Source organism: Anas platyrhynchos, chromosome 14 (assembly GCF_047663525.1).
Source record: "Anas platyrhynchos isolate ZD024472 breed Pekin duck chromosome 14, IASCAAS_PekinDuck_T2T, whole genome shotgun sequence".
Lineage (NCBI taxonomy): Eukaryota > Metazoa > Chordata > Aves > Anseriformes > Anatidae > Anas > Anas platyrhynchos.
Genome location: NC_092600.1, coordinates 15,931,889 through 15,948,473, shown reverse-complemented (window position 1 = coordinate 15,948,473; position 16,585 = coordinate 15,931,889). Strand labels below are relative to the sequence as shown.

The 16,585-nt window shown below is 43.5% G+C and overlaps 1 protein-coding gene across 6 annotated transcripts in view; it reads right to left on the bottom strand.

Moving 5' to 3' along the window:
- Positions 1-16,585, bottom strand: part of SLIT3 (slit guidance ligand 3) — a 515,831-nt gene that overhangs the window by 17,222 nt on the left and 482,024 nt on the right. For all 6 annotated transcript variants that reach the window (XM_027468588.3, XM_027468587.3, XM_027468585.3 and 3 more), the window contains 2 exons: positions 11,268-11,508; positions 10,102-10,232 (listed from right to left, as the gene is read on the bottom strand). In XM_027468588.3, the coding sequence (XP_027324389.1) occupies positions 10,102-10,232; positions 11,268-11,508 (372 nt within the window). The remainder of the gene's footprint in view (positions 1-10,101; positions 10,233-11,267; positions 11,509-16,585) is intronic.

The following is a 16,585-nucleotide window of genomic DNA, read 5'->3' as shown; positions in this document are numbered from 1 at the left end:
GCATTATATAAAATAAAAAATACAGTAAATACGGAGTGTAAAAATGATCACATATAGATTCTGCAATGCTAGCAGGACTCACTAAATCATACACCCTTCCAAAAAAATAAAATAAATAAAAAGACTGCAGACAGCACAGAGGAGGGCAGGTGCTAGCACAGCAGCAGGGCCAGTCACAGCACTGAGTGCTACAACCTCTGCAGCGAGAGCCATCACTGCACATTTCTGGTTGTGGCACATGCCAGGATGTGCTGCAGCACACCCCAGCTGCTCTGCCAGCACTTGGAACAAAACAGGGTGCTTGGGTTTGCTCCTTAGCACCAGGAGCACACACTAGTGAAAACAGCTCTTATGTTCGGCTGGGTATCAGGTGTCAGTTTCTGATGAGGAAAGCCATTAAGAGTCTTCACAAAGTCAGTTTGTCAGAAAGGACACTTTACACCATCTATCATCTTTTTAGCTCTGAAAAATATCTAAGTACCTGCCATTTAATGTCAGGGAACAGGGCCACTACAGAATACATGTAAAAATGTGCTTCAAATTTGAATGATAAACTTTTTTTTTTTTTCATTTAAAAAATCAAACCAAACCAAACCAAACCTGCAATTGGAGGCTAAGCCCCAAGTAAAAAAAATCTGTGTCTATTCAGAAACCTGACACATGCTTAGGAAATGAAATTTTTACCACCTTATCTGTGGCTGTGTACCTACAGTTGTATGCCTCTCCTTCCACAAACCTATTGCTATCTGACAACCAAAATAGCAGTTGCCTTACCTACCTTTTCTAGCAGCATTGGAGCATGCTGGCAAATACAGAGCGGTGGGCCACATTTCTGCACTGGGAAGAAGCACAGAAATCCTTGTGCACAGAACTCTGCTGCACCTCCATGATCAACCTCAATGCCAGTTCTGCATGCACGTCCTCCAGCAGAGAGTCTGTCTATTGAATCCAGAGGCACTTGGTCTAAACAGGCTATATACATCTATCACACTTGGTACACATCTATACTTTGTGTTAGTCATCATGTTTACAAGAAATTTATAGGCAGAAAAAGCCAAACTTCTTCTACTGGCTTGCTACATTTTTGTTGTAAGGCAAAAACCTCACAGTTCAAGACACAAGCCAGCTATTAGCAGATAGGAAATTTCTAAAGTTACTATGACTAGGCTTATTCCAGCATTGTCTATTTTGGGTATTCTTCATCCTTCCTTTGAAGTAATAAATATTAACCAACTCTGGCAATATACTACTGGACTAACAGCTCATGGTACGCTAAGAAAACACCTTTCTGCTCTACTCTGCACTGCTGCGGCCTCAGCTCCGGTACTACGGGCAGCTTTGGGCACCACAATATAAGAATTTAAAACTATCAGAGAGTGTCTAAAGGAGGGCTAAAAAGGTAGTGAAAGGTCTGGAGGACAAGACATATGAGGAGCGGCTGAGGTCCCTTGGTTTGCTTAGCCCAGAGCAGAGCAGGCTGAGGGGAGGCCTCATGGCGGCCTGCAGCTTCCTCACAGGGGGGCGGAGGGGCAGGCGCTGAGCTCTCTTCTCTGGGGACAGCGACAGGACCCGAGGGAGCGGCATGGAGCTGGGACAGGGGAGGGTCAGGCTGGGGGTTAGGGAAAGGTTCTGCACCCAGAGGTGGTTGGGCCCAGGGACAGGCTGCCCAGGGACGTGGTCATGGCCTGGGCCTGTCGGAGCTCAAGAAGCCTTTGGACAATGCTCTCAGACACACGGTCTGATTTTTGGGTGGTGCTGTGTGGATCCAGGAGTTGGACTTGATGATCCTTGGGGGTCCCTTCCAACTCAGGATATTCTGTTTCTATGACTCTTTTAAAATACCCTTCTCCTACTGCCTACTCACTGGAAACAGTTCAGCACAAGAGCAGGTTTCCAACATGTGGAAAACAAAGTGGCTGCTCAGAAGGTGGACTGCTATTAGCATTGGTTTGTAAGGGCTTAGGAGTTGGCAAGACCACTGTCACGGTTTCTCTGATGCTCTCACTAGAAGATATATGTTACAGACAGACCACTGGCTAAATGAAGTTATCTACTGAGTTGGAAGAACTAGTTCACAATTAGCTTTAATTTGGCTGGGCAGTTTTAATGCCTGAATAGAACTGACTAAACTCAACCCAGCTACTCACTTTAACAGGGAAAATCTACATTTGTAATGTACATTTCCACATTTTCAGCAGCAGTTTTCCTTTGGTTATAAGCTATACTGTTATTTTTAGACACATTCAACTCACTGTAGAGAACAACTTTTAGCATCACTGATCATTTTTAAATAAACCAGAACTCTTCCAGTATGAAAACCAAGTACCAAGGCACTGAGCTCCTCATAGAGCTCAGCATGTTTCCAAGAGCAAACACCTTTCTTCTTGATGCTCTTGAAAGTACTTTGGAATGATCAACTCTCTACTGCTGAGTAAAATGTCATAACTGGGAAGAATTTATTTTCCATCTTTAGGCCCAATCCTCTGAAGTGTCCATTACAGTGAGGTGAGAGAGGTTGTATGAGGCCAGTATGCTGTAGAGTTACAATCTAACTAGAGGGTATTTTGACACTTTGATTCCTTTTGGATCTTTCCCCCTAATTTTTGCTTAGTTCTGAACTATCTTTATCCTGTCACTCCTATTTCTTTCTGGGATTAATACTGGTATCCTCCTGACTTCATTACATTATTATTATTATTATTATTATTATTATTAGCTGAATGATATCAGCATTATAATGGGAAACTTTTATGTACATGTGTGTGCTGCAGTCCTGTTTTGCACAGACCTTCCTAAAAGGCTGCTGATCATTGAAGCAGCCAGTGGGGATGAACATGGCTCGCCAGCTCCTGCTTCCCTCTGGTCCCCTTCAGCTGAGTGAGAGCTCCTGGGAGATACAGGCGGAGTGGTGCAGAGGACACGTAAATGGTGACTAAAGCAGCTGGACACAGAGCAGCTTATGAACGCCTCTTTAAAAAAAAAAATAAATCAAATTGCTTAACACAATAGACTACTGACAATTTGCGTATATGTAATCTATGCATTACAGCCAGCCAGTTCTTAGAGCTGCTGAAAAAGAATGTGATTGGGGAGGAGGAGGAGGACTGCTTCCTGACAGCTATTTTAAGTAGATTTGGGCTTGCAGCAGAATTGTTAAAAAACTTTGATAAAGTAGACAGCACTGGTGTAGATGACCATATTCCTAATCAAAAGGATACAACTAACATCTCTGCTTTGACTTCAATTACAGAACTGTAGGTGTTGGAAGGGACCTCAAAAGATCATCGGGTCCAAATTAGTTGTAATATGAGTGAATTAAAATTATTAGGTAAAATGACATGAAGGCCTGTGTGTTTATTGCCTTCAGAAACTGTGGCTTAAGTTCTCCAGAGTTCAACAGTGTGCTGAGGGGAAGACAAAAACACCCGTGGCTCTGCCTCAGGCACGGCTCTGCCCCGGACTACGGGTGTGACTCAGACCAGCAGGCCCAAGCTTGGGGCCCTGCCGAAGGCGGCCTGGGTTTTGGTGCAGCTTCTATTTGTCAGCAGCACAGGGCAAGTGGTTTTAGGCAACCTATTCCTGATTTCCCATGTCTGGTACATGGACATGCTAACACTGACTTGCTTTGTTTTTTATGAGAAGGTTTTGCCACCTCATAAAGCATCCCCCTGCCCATATGTATACAGCTAGAAAGGAAGCCGTGGGTCCACAGCACACTGTTTCTGGGTATTCAGGTACTAGACCGAAGAGAATGATCTCAAGGGAACAGGAGGAGAGAGAGAAGAGAAATGCTATCATTCTTGCAAGAGATACTAAAGAGACATACAAGGAAAAAAAATAATTCAACTTAAAGAGATTTTGACTGCTAAGTCATCAGGCAGCCTGAAGGACAAAACTTTACTCTTTCTGAGCTTCATCTCTGCAGAAGAAAGTTTCTGAATTTCATGAAAGCAAATATTTGATTCTGAACCAAATGACAAAAGTTGGATGATATTTAAAGGTCGTGGCCTTACATTTTCATTGTCCTACTACCAAAAAAAAAAAAAATGTGGAAAACTACAGAAATCCACTAAGAAAAACACTTGTCTTCTTTGTTCTCTTCAAATACACCAGAGCCCTTTATAAAGGCAAAAAATAATTCATCTGTCCTTTGCCTTGTCTCATGCAAGATGTATATGTACATTCAAGTTTTACAACATTTGCTGTGCAGGTCAGAAATTAATGCTGGTTTTGCTCATTATATTTGATGAAAAATCCCTAAGGATTACCTGAGTAAAATAAGGCGTAGGATAGAAAGAATAAAATGAATTGCAAATACCTAGAATTATAAAGAGCTCAGTGATGTCTCATAGAAATCTGTGAAAAACAGTCTATTTAGAGACCATCCAGAAGTATTAAAAAGGAGTCCTGTGAGGGAAAGGCACAGCACAAGCTCCAGAAGGTATAATCTGAAGGTTTTAGGAAGAAAAGGATCGGCATGCAGTAAGATCTGCAAAAAAAGTTTTGGTAAAAACTGGGTTTGACAAGCTCTAATAATGATCCTAAGAATTAATGCTTTCACTCCTCCAGCACATTCCTCCCTAGAAGGCACTGTATTAATGAGGAAACCTCCCAGGCTTCTTTACAGATAAGTGACTGCAGCTAGGGAGAGGTGATTACAGAAGAATCCCATCTCCCTTCTTTGGCAGATGTAGAAGTTCTTCCATCACCGAAGTAGCTGTTCAATCTCAGCACCAAAAGAGTGGAGGAGAAGTCTATGAAAACTGAGTAGAGGGTCAAAATCCTTGAGTTAAAACCTAAATTCAGCTCTTCAGAGTGGCATGCTGTGGGCAGAGGCCAAGCAACAGAGAATAATGCAGGCAGCTGGCGAATGCCACTGGGGTAGGAGCCTTGTCCTGCTTCACAGCCTGGTGGAAGAAGGAATCTCATCTCACGGAGACATGGATTTGTACATTTCTGTACTTTTTGTGCATAAAGAGCCAGATTTAATTTGTCATGTCATAGTTATCACAAATGAGGCAGATACAGGAAGACCTTAAGCTCTTCTGACTTCAGGCTTTGTGCTTTAACCACAAGAACATCCATCTATGCTATGTAAGAATTAGGCAGACTGCAACAACTGCATGATACAATCTGTAAGAAGCATTTTTAATGACGTAGCATTTTTGAAAATGGATTACACAAGGATACTTTTATAGAGAACTATAACGTAATTTGGGCGTAGGCTCTGCAGAAGGACAAACACAATTAATTCTGGTATTTTCCTGACTGCCTCCTTTTCACTGCTGTCAGGAAGCCTGCATGAAAACATATGATTTTACACCAATGACGTCTGCATATCACACTTTACCATTTATGACAGTCTGTACGCAACAGAACAATCCAGGAACTCTGGAGGAAATTACACCAGTAGTTTGTGTCAAATTTCTATTTTCTATTTCTACTGCAAAGGATTAATTTAGCATTCAAATCAATATGGCTGTGCAGTAGCATAAAATCTATCAGGAAAAAAAAAAAAAAGAGCAAATGTAGGAAAAGAGACTGAAAGTAAGAATCTCTCCTGATAGAAAACAGTTAAACAGATACTAATTCCAATGACTGGGACCTAAATTATTCTTTTTTTTTTTTTTTTTTTGTTAATTCGAGCTTTTAACAATTGGAGCATGGTCATAAATAAAAGCAGTGAATTCCTCATCAGTTGGTATCTCTAAGTTAAGGAGGGGTATCTGTGTAAAAGATTTACTTTATTTCAGCAACTAACTGTTGGCTGAATGCTAGGTACCGTCATGGTATGGAAGAGTAACTTCCACCCGTGTAGAAGCCAGGAGGTTGATAAAGTGCTCAGAACAGGTTTCTGTTCTCATTTGTACATATATATATGAATATTGATCTCATCCATGTGTATAAATACCTGAGGTGTGGGAGATAGAGGGATTTGGCCAACCTCTTTTCAGTGGTTTGTGGGGACAGGACAAGGGGCAATGGCCACAAGAAAGAGCCCAGGCAGTTCCACACCAACATGCCAAAGAACTTCTTCACGGTGAGGATGATGAGGCACTGGGACAGGCTGCCCAGGAAGGTTGTGGAGTTATTTAAGATATTTAAGAGATATCTCTGGAAATATTCAAGGCCCATCTGGACACCTACCTGGGCAGCCTGCTCTAAGGAACCTGCTTTGGCAGGGGAGTTGGACCTGATGATCTTTTGAGGTCCCTTCCAACCCCTACAATTCTGTGATTCTGTGATATATGGCATAATTAAATTGAATAAAAGAACCAAGTGGGAATCTTACTTTAAAAATAAATCTTCTATAGCATAGTTGTTATGAGCTTCAGGAAGCCTTTATCATGCAGCCTACAAATGAAGATTTCCTGTAACAAACCAGTCAGGTCTTCTTTCAAAAGGACAATTTTAATCACTTCATAGTTGTGAATTAACTTGTATTTCTTTCTAATTTGATGAGAAATGAAAATGTACTTCATGTAATCCTTTCCATTGGACTTTTGCTGACCTTTCTTCTGACTAGAATGAAAGAATTACTGTTGATGACAGGACACCCAGGAATAGCACAAATCTGTGCCAGGGCAGGTTCAGACTAGATTATTAGGAAAAATATCCTTACCGTGAGGGTGGTCAAACACTGGAACAGGCTTCCTAGAGAGGTGGTTGATGCCCAATGCCTGTCACTGTTCAGGAGGCATTTGGACAAGGCCCTCATGAATATGTTTAACTTTTGATTGGCCATGAAGAGGTCAGGCAGCTGCACTAGATGACCTTTGAAGGTCTCTTCCAAATGAACTACTCAGTTCTTTATACTTCTTCACTGAAAGTCCAACATCAACTTGAACCTTTCCATCCAAACATAGCACGGGAATGAATATATGAAGTAAAGCTGAGTGAACAAATTGATCTTGGGCTTTTCCAGACTGACTTTGTCCTTAGATCTACTTAAATCTGCTCAAAATTGCTACTGAGATACGGGAACAGGTGTGCTTCAAAAGCCAGGGACAACTTGCCCTCACAGAGCAGATAAAACGAACTGCTGTATCCAACATGCCTGCAATCCAATATTATGTCACATCCCTGTACTCAAACAATTTCTGACAATAAGTTTGCAAGGCAAGGCCATCCGCAGAATATGCTACAACTGGTAACTCCAGAGCGTGCATGCAGTTTGCCTGGTACAAACCTTCACCCTGGCTAAATCCTAAGGGCCTGGGCGAAGAGTTTTACAACATAACTTGCTGTGTACTTCGTTCTACCATCACCCTTTGCCTACTGAAAACTACCACCATGTATACCATACTCGCTGCTAGCTTCAAAACTTGTCTGGTAACAGGCTGTTATCTTATCCCTACAGGACATTACATATATTAGACAAGTATTTTGCTAATTTTACTGTTCTTAAACACTCTTAATAAAACCCATTGTGGTGACCCTTATGAAAAATTACAGATAATGTGGCTTGCCAGGGACTTCCCACATCCCATCACAGGAGTACCTGAAATAGCAAAACATCTCAGTTACAGCACAGGACAAGGTCAGCTGTAGATTTCCTGCAGCTGTAACTGGTGCGCTACCCACCAGGCAGTATTTTAAGGCCTTCTCCTCTTTTGGCACACACTTCTGAGCCAAAGCAATAGCCAAACGGTTGCTCATCTTTTCTGAGAAGTGGACCGCTTCGGAGGACAGGAGCTCCTGATACTGCCTCTGAAAATGAATCTGTCTTACAGCAGAGCCCCTCAAAGTCAATCAGTCCACTTTTGCTAAGGATTGACATTTAAATAAGGCATCCAAACAAGAGAGCAAGGAGGAAGTAATTGAGATGGTGAACAGTTTTTCCAGTGGTGGCACTATCATTTGAATGTTTCTGGTTCTCCTAGTAACCTTATTTTTAATGAAAAATGAAAAATAGTGTAAGTTGCACAGAAGTCACCCAATTCTAAAGGTTTAGATAAAATACACCACACTGAACCAACTACTCTTTTCAATACAATGCAACATAGGGTACAATGCAATTAAAAGTACAGATAAACTCATGGGAGCCAGTACCAGATGTTTTAGCCTCTGAAACATCAAGAAGGTATTAGCAAAACTCAACTTAGGAATGATGGCCAACGCCTGAATAATGGAAATGATTGACCATTGTCCAAGCTACTAAAGGAAATAGGGGATTTTCCTTTATTTGGTGCTTTCCTGTGAAAACTCGGGGCCTAGCTGGAAGTCATATGTTAGCCAAACACAGCTTACGCCTTCGCTGGAAGTCAAACAGGATACACAGGGAGGTCAGACCAGACCCACTCATGCCTCCTACCCTTAAATCCATGGTTGTAAGGGGAGAGGCAGGTTTCCTCCCCCTTTCTCAGCCCTTAAGGAAAACAAGTCTCTTAATCTATTTAGAAGCCCTTTTTGACATTCTTTAGCTGTAGTTTTTCTCAATCAACCTAATCTTTTCCCATCAAGCTCCATGCTAATCCCATTTTGCTCTACTCCTTAAACTAATAAAAGATTAGAGTGACATTTCAGAAAGGGCATCGAATTAAGCAGCTACTTTCCCATCTCAACAGATCACACGGTACAAAATGTAGTGAACAGACCATTAATCTTATGTTAATGAGGTGTCAGTCTGAATGGAGACCTCCTCCTTGATCAATATGAAGGGCGCAGGGATAATGAGGACACTGCTGCTTGCCATCTCTGGCAGCTTCACCAGAAGGCAGCAGATCTATAAAGTGTTGCTGATGGTGGCAACAGCTCTTGTCACCACACCTCTCTGCCCTCGACAACAGAAAGCAAGCATCCACGCCGATCTGTCACCTCATGTGCTGCCCACACATAATAAGCTTCCCTATGTTCTAATTAGCGGTGTAAAAATGTTTAACAACCTCAGCTTTGCTCTAACATGAAATCAATTAGGATTAGCAGCCACACACAGAGGAATTTTTCACACCTACCCAGCTGGTCAAAGTCACTAACAAACCACTTTCTTCATTCCTACAGTGGACAAACCATTTTTCTTTCTGGGGACATCTCTGCACTGATATTATCCAACTTGTCTTTATACAGAAATAATTTTCTCATTTTCTTAAATATATTACTGTTCCCCTTAAAGAAAACTCTGCAGAACGACCACATTTTTGGAAGACTGTGGTTTTAACAAGTGTTGAGAGAACTCTCCAGCACAAGTACAGGGCACATCACGGTTAGTCTGAGTTTGTGGCATCCTTGTACTTACTTTAAAGGAAGTCTCTTCCTAAAAGAGTGGGGTGGACTGGAAATCCACCTCGACTGCATATACAATGCAATGAAGCTGCACTGAACCCAGAAGGGCTCCTTGTGGACACAACTGCATGCTTACAAAGAACAAACTGGAGCATCACAGCTTAAAAATAATCAGAGAATTCCTCTCCCAGGGGAGAGGGTAGCTGAAAGGCAGTGGAAAACATGAGCAGCATGCCTCTCTTTCCCAAGGAAGTTCCCTTGTGCATGGACTTCACTTCTACATTTTACATTGCTTTTCTTTCTTGTGACTAATAAAAAAAATGGGTTTGGTGTCCCCAACAGTCAAGTGTCTGAAGGTCAAATTGCCCTACAATCTACCTGTGTAATTTGTGTTTTCTCACGGTTTGTGTAGTTACTCCTGATATATGTACAAGATGATCAAAAAACATTCACTCTTAGAGGAATTCAACCCTTCTCCTCCTATTTTGGAAATGTTCTAATCCTGCACTTGCATAGTCACTGTTCTGTCCCAGTACCGTAAGTTAATGCTCAATATCAACATCAGAGAAACTGATTGCTTGGAAGGACCCATTGCTTCAAGGACAACATTCACTTAAATCTCTACAGTAAATGAGAAAGCACAACATTTTTTCTGAAACCAGCATAGGACACAGTATCATTGGCATTACCTATAAATGACAACTTTTAATCATGCAGTCTCCAACTAAGACTTTATTCTGATTTTCTTATCTAATTGCATACATAAAAGATGCAGTGATGTGAAAAGAAAGTTTCTTCTTCCATGCTTATTTCTTAGAAAAATCCTACCTCTCCATCTTTTTTTTGAAACAAACTGTCTCGTAAAGCTTAGATATTTACCTATATACTGTGGTAGGTGGAGAATTCAGTGTGTCATAGATGAGCCTCACGTGTCCTTGGTATAACTCCAGAGCCAAAGGATCATTGTCTCCTTTGTATAACAAGATGCCATTGTCCTTGTCTGTTGCTACCTGTGAAACATTAATAACCAGGTAAGGTTGCTTGAGAATGATTAAAATTGAAGCAATAAATTTATATTAAAAATCATGCAGAAATCATATATGAAATTGAAATATGATTTAATAAATCATATATATGAGCAACAATGAGAGGAAGAGCCATGAGACACAAAAAGGTCTCGGTGACATTGAGTAGGTTCATACAGAAACATGTTAGCTTTGTACTAACATGGCTCTCTTGTTTCAAGTGAGAACTAGTCTTCAGGAGGAGAAAGCTGCAATGTATTTGGTTCCTGTAAATACACTGTGAATGTATTTTTGGCGACTCATGAATGTATTTCTCAATAAACTGGAGTTTTTGAAAATCAACTCTGGCAGTGGAAGAAGCATGCCACAATTACAAGCAAATGAATTTCAGCAAGCGCTGATCTGTTCACATATTCTTCTGTGAACATGAAGATGGAAAGAGGGTCCCACATCTGGTTTATCCATGTTTAATCCACTCAACTCAAGTTAAATAGCAAGTCATGCTGACATTTAGAGAGTCTGGAGAAAATGGAGTAACCCTCCTCCCTCTGGCTTTCATACACATCAAGAAAAAAATAATTGTGAAGACAATCAAAAAACGAGGACTCCACTTTCAGTCTCCAGCTCTCAAAAACTGCTATAGTACAAAAGAAAAAAAAGTCTTTTTTATTTTTTTTTAGATGCAACTTGCTCACTTTCTACGGGATGAAAGACAATGCTGTAAATCAGTACGAAGACAGGGAAGTTTGCTGAAACATCTCTAGTTATATTGCCAGTCCTGGGAAAAAAAAGAGCGGTGGGATGCTGGAGGCAGGCTGTGTGTCCACAAAGGCACAGTGGTGCCTTAGCTGCTCCTAAATGTTTCAATACTTTTAGAGAAGCCAACTGGCTCTAAACTGACTCTTTGTCAGCATCTTGGCTGACAGGCCCTGTTCCTTCAGGATGAAAACACGTACGTATGTGTAGATGTAGATGTAGAAAAGTACAGGGTTGGCAATGGATGTTCTCTGCATGACATACCTGGAGGGAAATGTTTGCCTGAGGGCGAATTTTGGCTGACGGCAGCTCCACGTAGGAATCCTTCCCGACGAAGTTGACTGTGATGAGCTTCTCGCACTTCTGTCCAGCAAAGCCGGCGAGGCAGCGGCAGACGGGCTCCTGGTGTGCCACGATGCACTGGGCGCCGTTCTGGCACTCGTAGTTATCGCAGGGGCTCGTCTGCAGCAGAACCATTGGCGGAGGAGTTTCACAGAAAAGTCCACTGTAGAAAGTAAAGAAAATAGCAGCCTCATTTGTCACAGTTTTTGTAAGGAAGGAAGCATTTTTAGATGCTGATGTACTACTACTGCGGTACAGTCACTCTGAGATTCATCTACCACATGCCAGCTTTGCTGCATGAAAGCTATCCAGCATAATGCTATACAGAAATCCCCACGCTGGGTTTGAATGAGCCAATTAGAATACTGAAAACAATTTGTTCTGCACTTTGCGCTGCTTATTTAGCTCTGCAAGGTATGGCGGTCTGTCTAAAACAGCTTCCATCCCACACCGTGCCATGCAGACATTCCCAGCAAAATCACAGAATCACAGAATCACAGAATTTCTAGGTTGGAAGAGACCTCAAGATCATCAAGTCCAACCTCTGACCTAACACTAACAGTCCCCACTAAACCATATCCCTAAGCTCTACATCTAAACGTCTTTTGAAGACTTCCAGGGATGGTGACTCCACCACCTCCCTGGGCAGCCTGTTCCAGTGCCTAACAACCCTTTCGGTAAAGAAGTTTTTCCTAACATCTAACCTAAAACTCCCCTGGCGCAACTTTAGCCCATTCCCCCTTGTCCTGTCACCAGGCACGTGGGAGAACAGGCCAACCCCCACCTCACTACAGCCTCCTTTAAGGTATCTGTAGAGAGCGATAAGGTCGCCCCTGAGCCTCCTCTTCTCCAGGCTGAACAAGCCCAGCTCCTTCAGCCGCTCCTCGTAGGACTTGTTCTCCAGGCCCCTCACCAGCTTCGTCTGGGACCATTTAAGCCCAAACCTGAGTCTTGGCCACCTGCTCTCCCTGCCATTCAGAAATGTGCAGCACTCCTCAGCCAAAAATCCCCACCCTAGGCTTTGTGACCTGAGTCTACCTCTGGTGCCGCACATGGGGGAAAAATCCTCTATTGTTAGTGTCTCTTACAGTCTCCTCACTTGCTGTACTGCAGATCAGAGAGCATATAATCAATAGGTGGGAACTGCTAACAATTCTCAGAAGCAATGCGCTAACGCCATGCAGCTTTCCTGCATTGGGTGTTTCTGATGGCAATGGGATCATCAACTTTATTTTAGCTGAGTTTGTGGTTGGCTACATCACAGAGCAGAAACATGCAAAGGAGAGGAAGACCTCCCAGAGTCCGAGGTAGCTGCAAAGCAAATGCTCAGTCTGAGCACTTGTGAACCCAGGTTATATTTGGATCTGTAGGAAAGTGCTACGGTTTGGTCTCAATGACGTAAGAGGCTGAGAAAAAACAACATTATAGGAGCTTCTGAGCTCTGAGGCTTGGGCCACGGTTCCTGGGAGCAGCGAGGGCTCAGTCCCCAGGCTGCCAGCCCGGGTGCAGCAGGGCTGCCCACCTCCCAGGCTTTTTGCTTTGTACAACAGAGCAGAACGACTCAGTAACGCTGAAATATTGACACCGGCATCGAAGGAGCAGAGGAAAGGGAGAAAGTGCAAAAAGCTGCAGTCATCTTTCACAGTGATACCATGTGTCAGACTAAACTGCAAGAAGTAAATGGAAAAAAATCTCTGCCCTGTGCACCCCCTGGGCTGCTGCAGCCCCTGGGTGCTGCAGAGGGCCGGGCTGGGCTCTGGGTCCCGCTGGCTGCACACAGCAAGCCCTGCACCATACCTCAGATTTCTCAGGGCAAGGCACTGTCCAAACCCAACAAACGCGTACTGGGACAGCTTGAAAATGTGTAGACAGCAAAATGGTGAAAAATGGGTGGCTGGAGAGGAGGGAGCGTGTGTCAGGTGGGGTGGTTGCGGGTTCAGGCTCTCCTGCTCTGCCTCTCGGTGTCGGCGCTGGGACAGAGGGCTTTCCAGGAGAGGATTGCAGCAGTCAGTGATGCATTGAATAACCCCTCAGCACAGCCTTGCAGCAGTGAAATCCCACTTGTCCCGCTAGGAATTTCCTGCCATTTGGGGAGCACTTTGTGGAATAACAGTGCTAGTATAAAAACAAAGCAAAAAATGCCCCAAACCTCACTCCTCTCTGGTAACGCAGGTGAGACTTGGAAGCTCAGTGAATTTCTAGGCAATCTTCCTAGATACAATTAGAACTGGAAACGAAGCCATTACCCTGCAGCAAATAGTACCAATAGTAGATGTGCAGGAATAGCAAATAAAAGAGCCACAGCATAGTCAGGAACAATCTTGCTCAGCCATAGGGACCTGCTGCTTGTGAAAGAGAAGGAACTGGGGGTGCCTGCTTTCCTTTTCACAGTTCCTGATGTGCAGTTTTGCACAGGCCCATGGCCCTGCCCTAAGAGCTGTGTGGCACGGCGTGAGAGCCCAAACCTCTCCCTGGCCCTGGTCTCACAACACATGCTGCTCCCTGGTCTGCCTCTGGGAAACTCTTTGTATCAGACAAAAGAAAGACAGATTCACAATGAAATATGTGTGGGATGAATCCTGAACTGCATCAACATCAGTGGAGCTGCTCTGCATTTATATCATGTCTGACAGAAAAGACCCAGGGCTTTGCATTACTGTTTTTTTTACAAACAGAGGAAACACCAGGAGGGCAGAGTAAAGCATTAATTGCTTTGGGTTTCTTCATCTCAACTTGTTTCACAATGCTCTGTAGTTGTCATGGCATCCCTGCTTTGGGATAGCTACACGTTACAGAGGAACAAGGGATTTCCTTTCTGTTTTGTAGAGGAAATTTTCTTCCTTTTCCTCAGGCAAACAAACCCAAAAAACGCCTTGAAAGATGAAAACAGTTGGACTTGGCACCTGGGAGAAAAAGAGAAAAGCTCTCCTTTCCCCACAGCCTCTGTAAAGCAAGGAACATCCTAACCAGCTCCCTGTCATCGCCCAAATCTCTTGGCCTTGCCTGTGGTGATGTGTAGGGCAAATAAAAACCCGTTACAGAGGAACACGCATGAGGAGGACAAAAACCTCTGCAGGAGGATTTCCTGAGGCGCAGCACCATGCGGGCAGCTCGCTCAGTGCTGTGACACTTGGTGCTGTGAGTGTGCAGCTGTAAGTTGCTAATGCTCTCGGGAAGGGATTGGAGAAAAAAAACAAAATACACCACTACACCATACCCTGCCTCATCAGCCAGCGGTAAATAGCCTCTACCAGAAAAACATCATCTTGCACAGGAACAAGCCAATCTATTAATGTAGACAAACATATCTCCAAAGGGTAATTTGGCAGGCAATACTGTTGGCAATCAATAAACCCTACTCGCTTTGCTCCAAGGAGTATTTGGAGAGGTTCACGGGGTCGGTGCAGAGCTCAGCCTGCTGGGGCAGGGGTGGAAATGAGCATGGAAGGCAGCGTGGGTTGGGGGAATAACTGCACGTGGAACTGACTCTTTGCTCAGTCTTAGGAACACCTCTTTGTGAACACACTTAAACTATGAATTATTTATAGACTGGGAGCCTTTCCCTTCCTGACTGGACCCCTTGGCCACAGCAGCTTGGCAGAGCCCCATGGCCACCCCACTCCTGGAGGGCACTGCAGCACCTCGACGGCACAGCACCGCTCACCAAGGTGTGGTTCACGTTCTACTTCCTGAGAAAACAAGGGACCATGAAAAAAATAGCACCAGCCTCATGGGAAGACAGATGCACAGAAAGCAGTTCCTGCCAATTTAAGCTGGTTCCTGCAGTAGCTGCCTATCAGCATGGCAGCCAGGGTGGATGAGCTCAGGACACGTCAGTGCTGTGTCCCCAGTGCTAGCCAGGCACTGAAGTGCACGGGTCGGAGCACTTTCCTCTCCAAAGCCTGGCTTCATTAAGCGTGTGATGTCTCTCTCCAGTGCAGGGCTTTGCAACTAGTTGGTAAGCAGGTCAGGACAGACAGCAAGGGGAACAAGCTTGGGCTGATCCCACAGAAGTGCTGCTACCACCGACCTGATGTCAGGCGTGATTTGTTTTACCGAGAGGCGCAGTGGAAGGGAGCACTGCTATGCCAGCCAATTAGCTTTGCTCTACCTAACGCCGAGCATTTTGTTTTGTCTGTGAGAAACAACCAGAAAGCAGAAAGGAAGACAGTATATATAACTCTTGTTTCATGGAAGTTAAAAATAATAATAAAAAAATACATGCAGCCCGCAACAGCCTGCACTAACAGAAAGCAAATGTTGTGAGAAGCCACTGAGTCTCTGCGTGGTGTCGCTCAGAAAGATTTCCCAAGCCCTCCATCCAGCTCCTCTGCAACCTTTCCTTGCCATGAAACCCTTCCAGTGGGCAGCCCCACAAATGGGGCTGTTGTGTTGTCAGCATCTAAACATTACATTTGCAGCAAGTGTCTGTCAAGCGTTTACTTTTCTTAATTTTAACTTTAAAAAATACATTTTTAGAAATCATTAATACAACTTATTTCCTTAGCAGAGGAATCTGGAGCACAGCCAGAGAGGCATAGCCTGGCCAACTCCTTCCTGCCTGGTACAATCTCATTTATTTAAATAATCATTGTTGAGTTTCTTGCAGCAAACTGTCCCAGTGGGGAACTCATTCCCCACAATGAAGGAATAGTGCTATGTACCAAGCTCAGCAGCCCTAATATGTGATTCCCTACTAGAGCAGCATTTGTCAGGACAACACTACTGTGAGGCTGATTGCTGGAAGGAAGGTTTGATAAGTTAGCTTTCATCCACCAGGGGGTCACAAATTCTTGAAAATGTTTTCAACTCCAGGAGGTAAAAAAAAACAAAACACCATATAAAACAAAGCAAAACAAAACAAAAAAAACACCTTTGGATAGAAAACAGAAAACTTCACAGAAAGAAAATGTAATTGCAAAAGGCTGCTGAATGATCAGCTAAGGTATGGAGCACAGCTACAAATGAACAGTGAACAGCAAATGCCAACATGGAAAACCAGGTGTGTGCACGTTGGTACTACTGCTTTTCTGGGGCTGTGATCAGAGGGGTGTAATTGTGCATGCGAGGCTCACCACTGTTAAGAATTACCAGAGACTGCCATTTGTTCAACTGTATGAGGATGTTAAGTTTTAACAACCTTATTACTTGGTGAGTGCAAGTGGCTTTGATGTATAGCATAGCAACAGCCATAAAATTGTTAGAGGTCTATGCATTTATTACAACAGCATAAGCTCCAG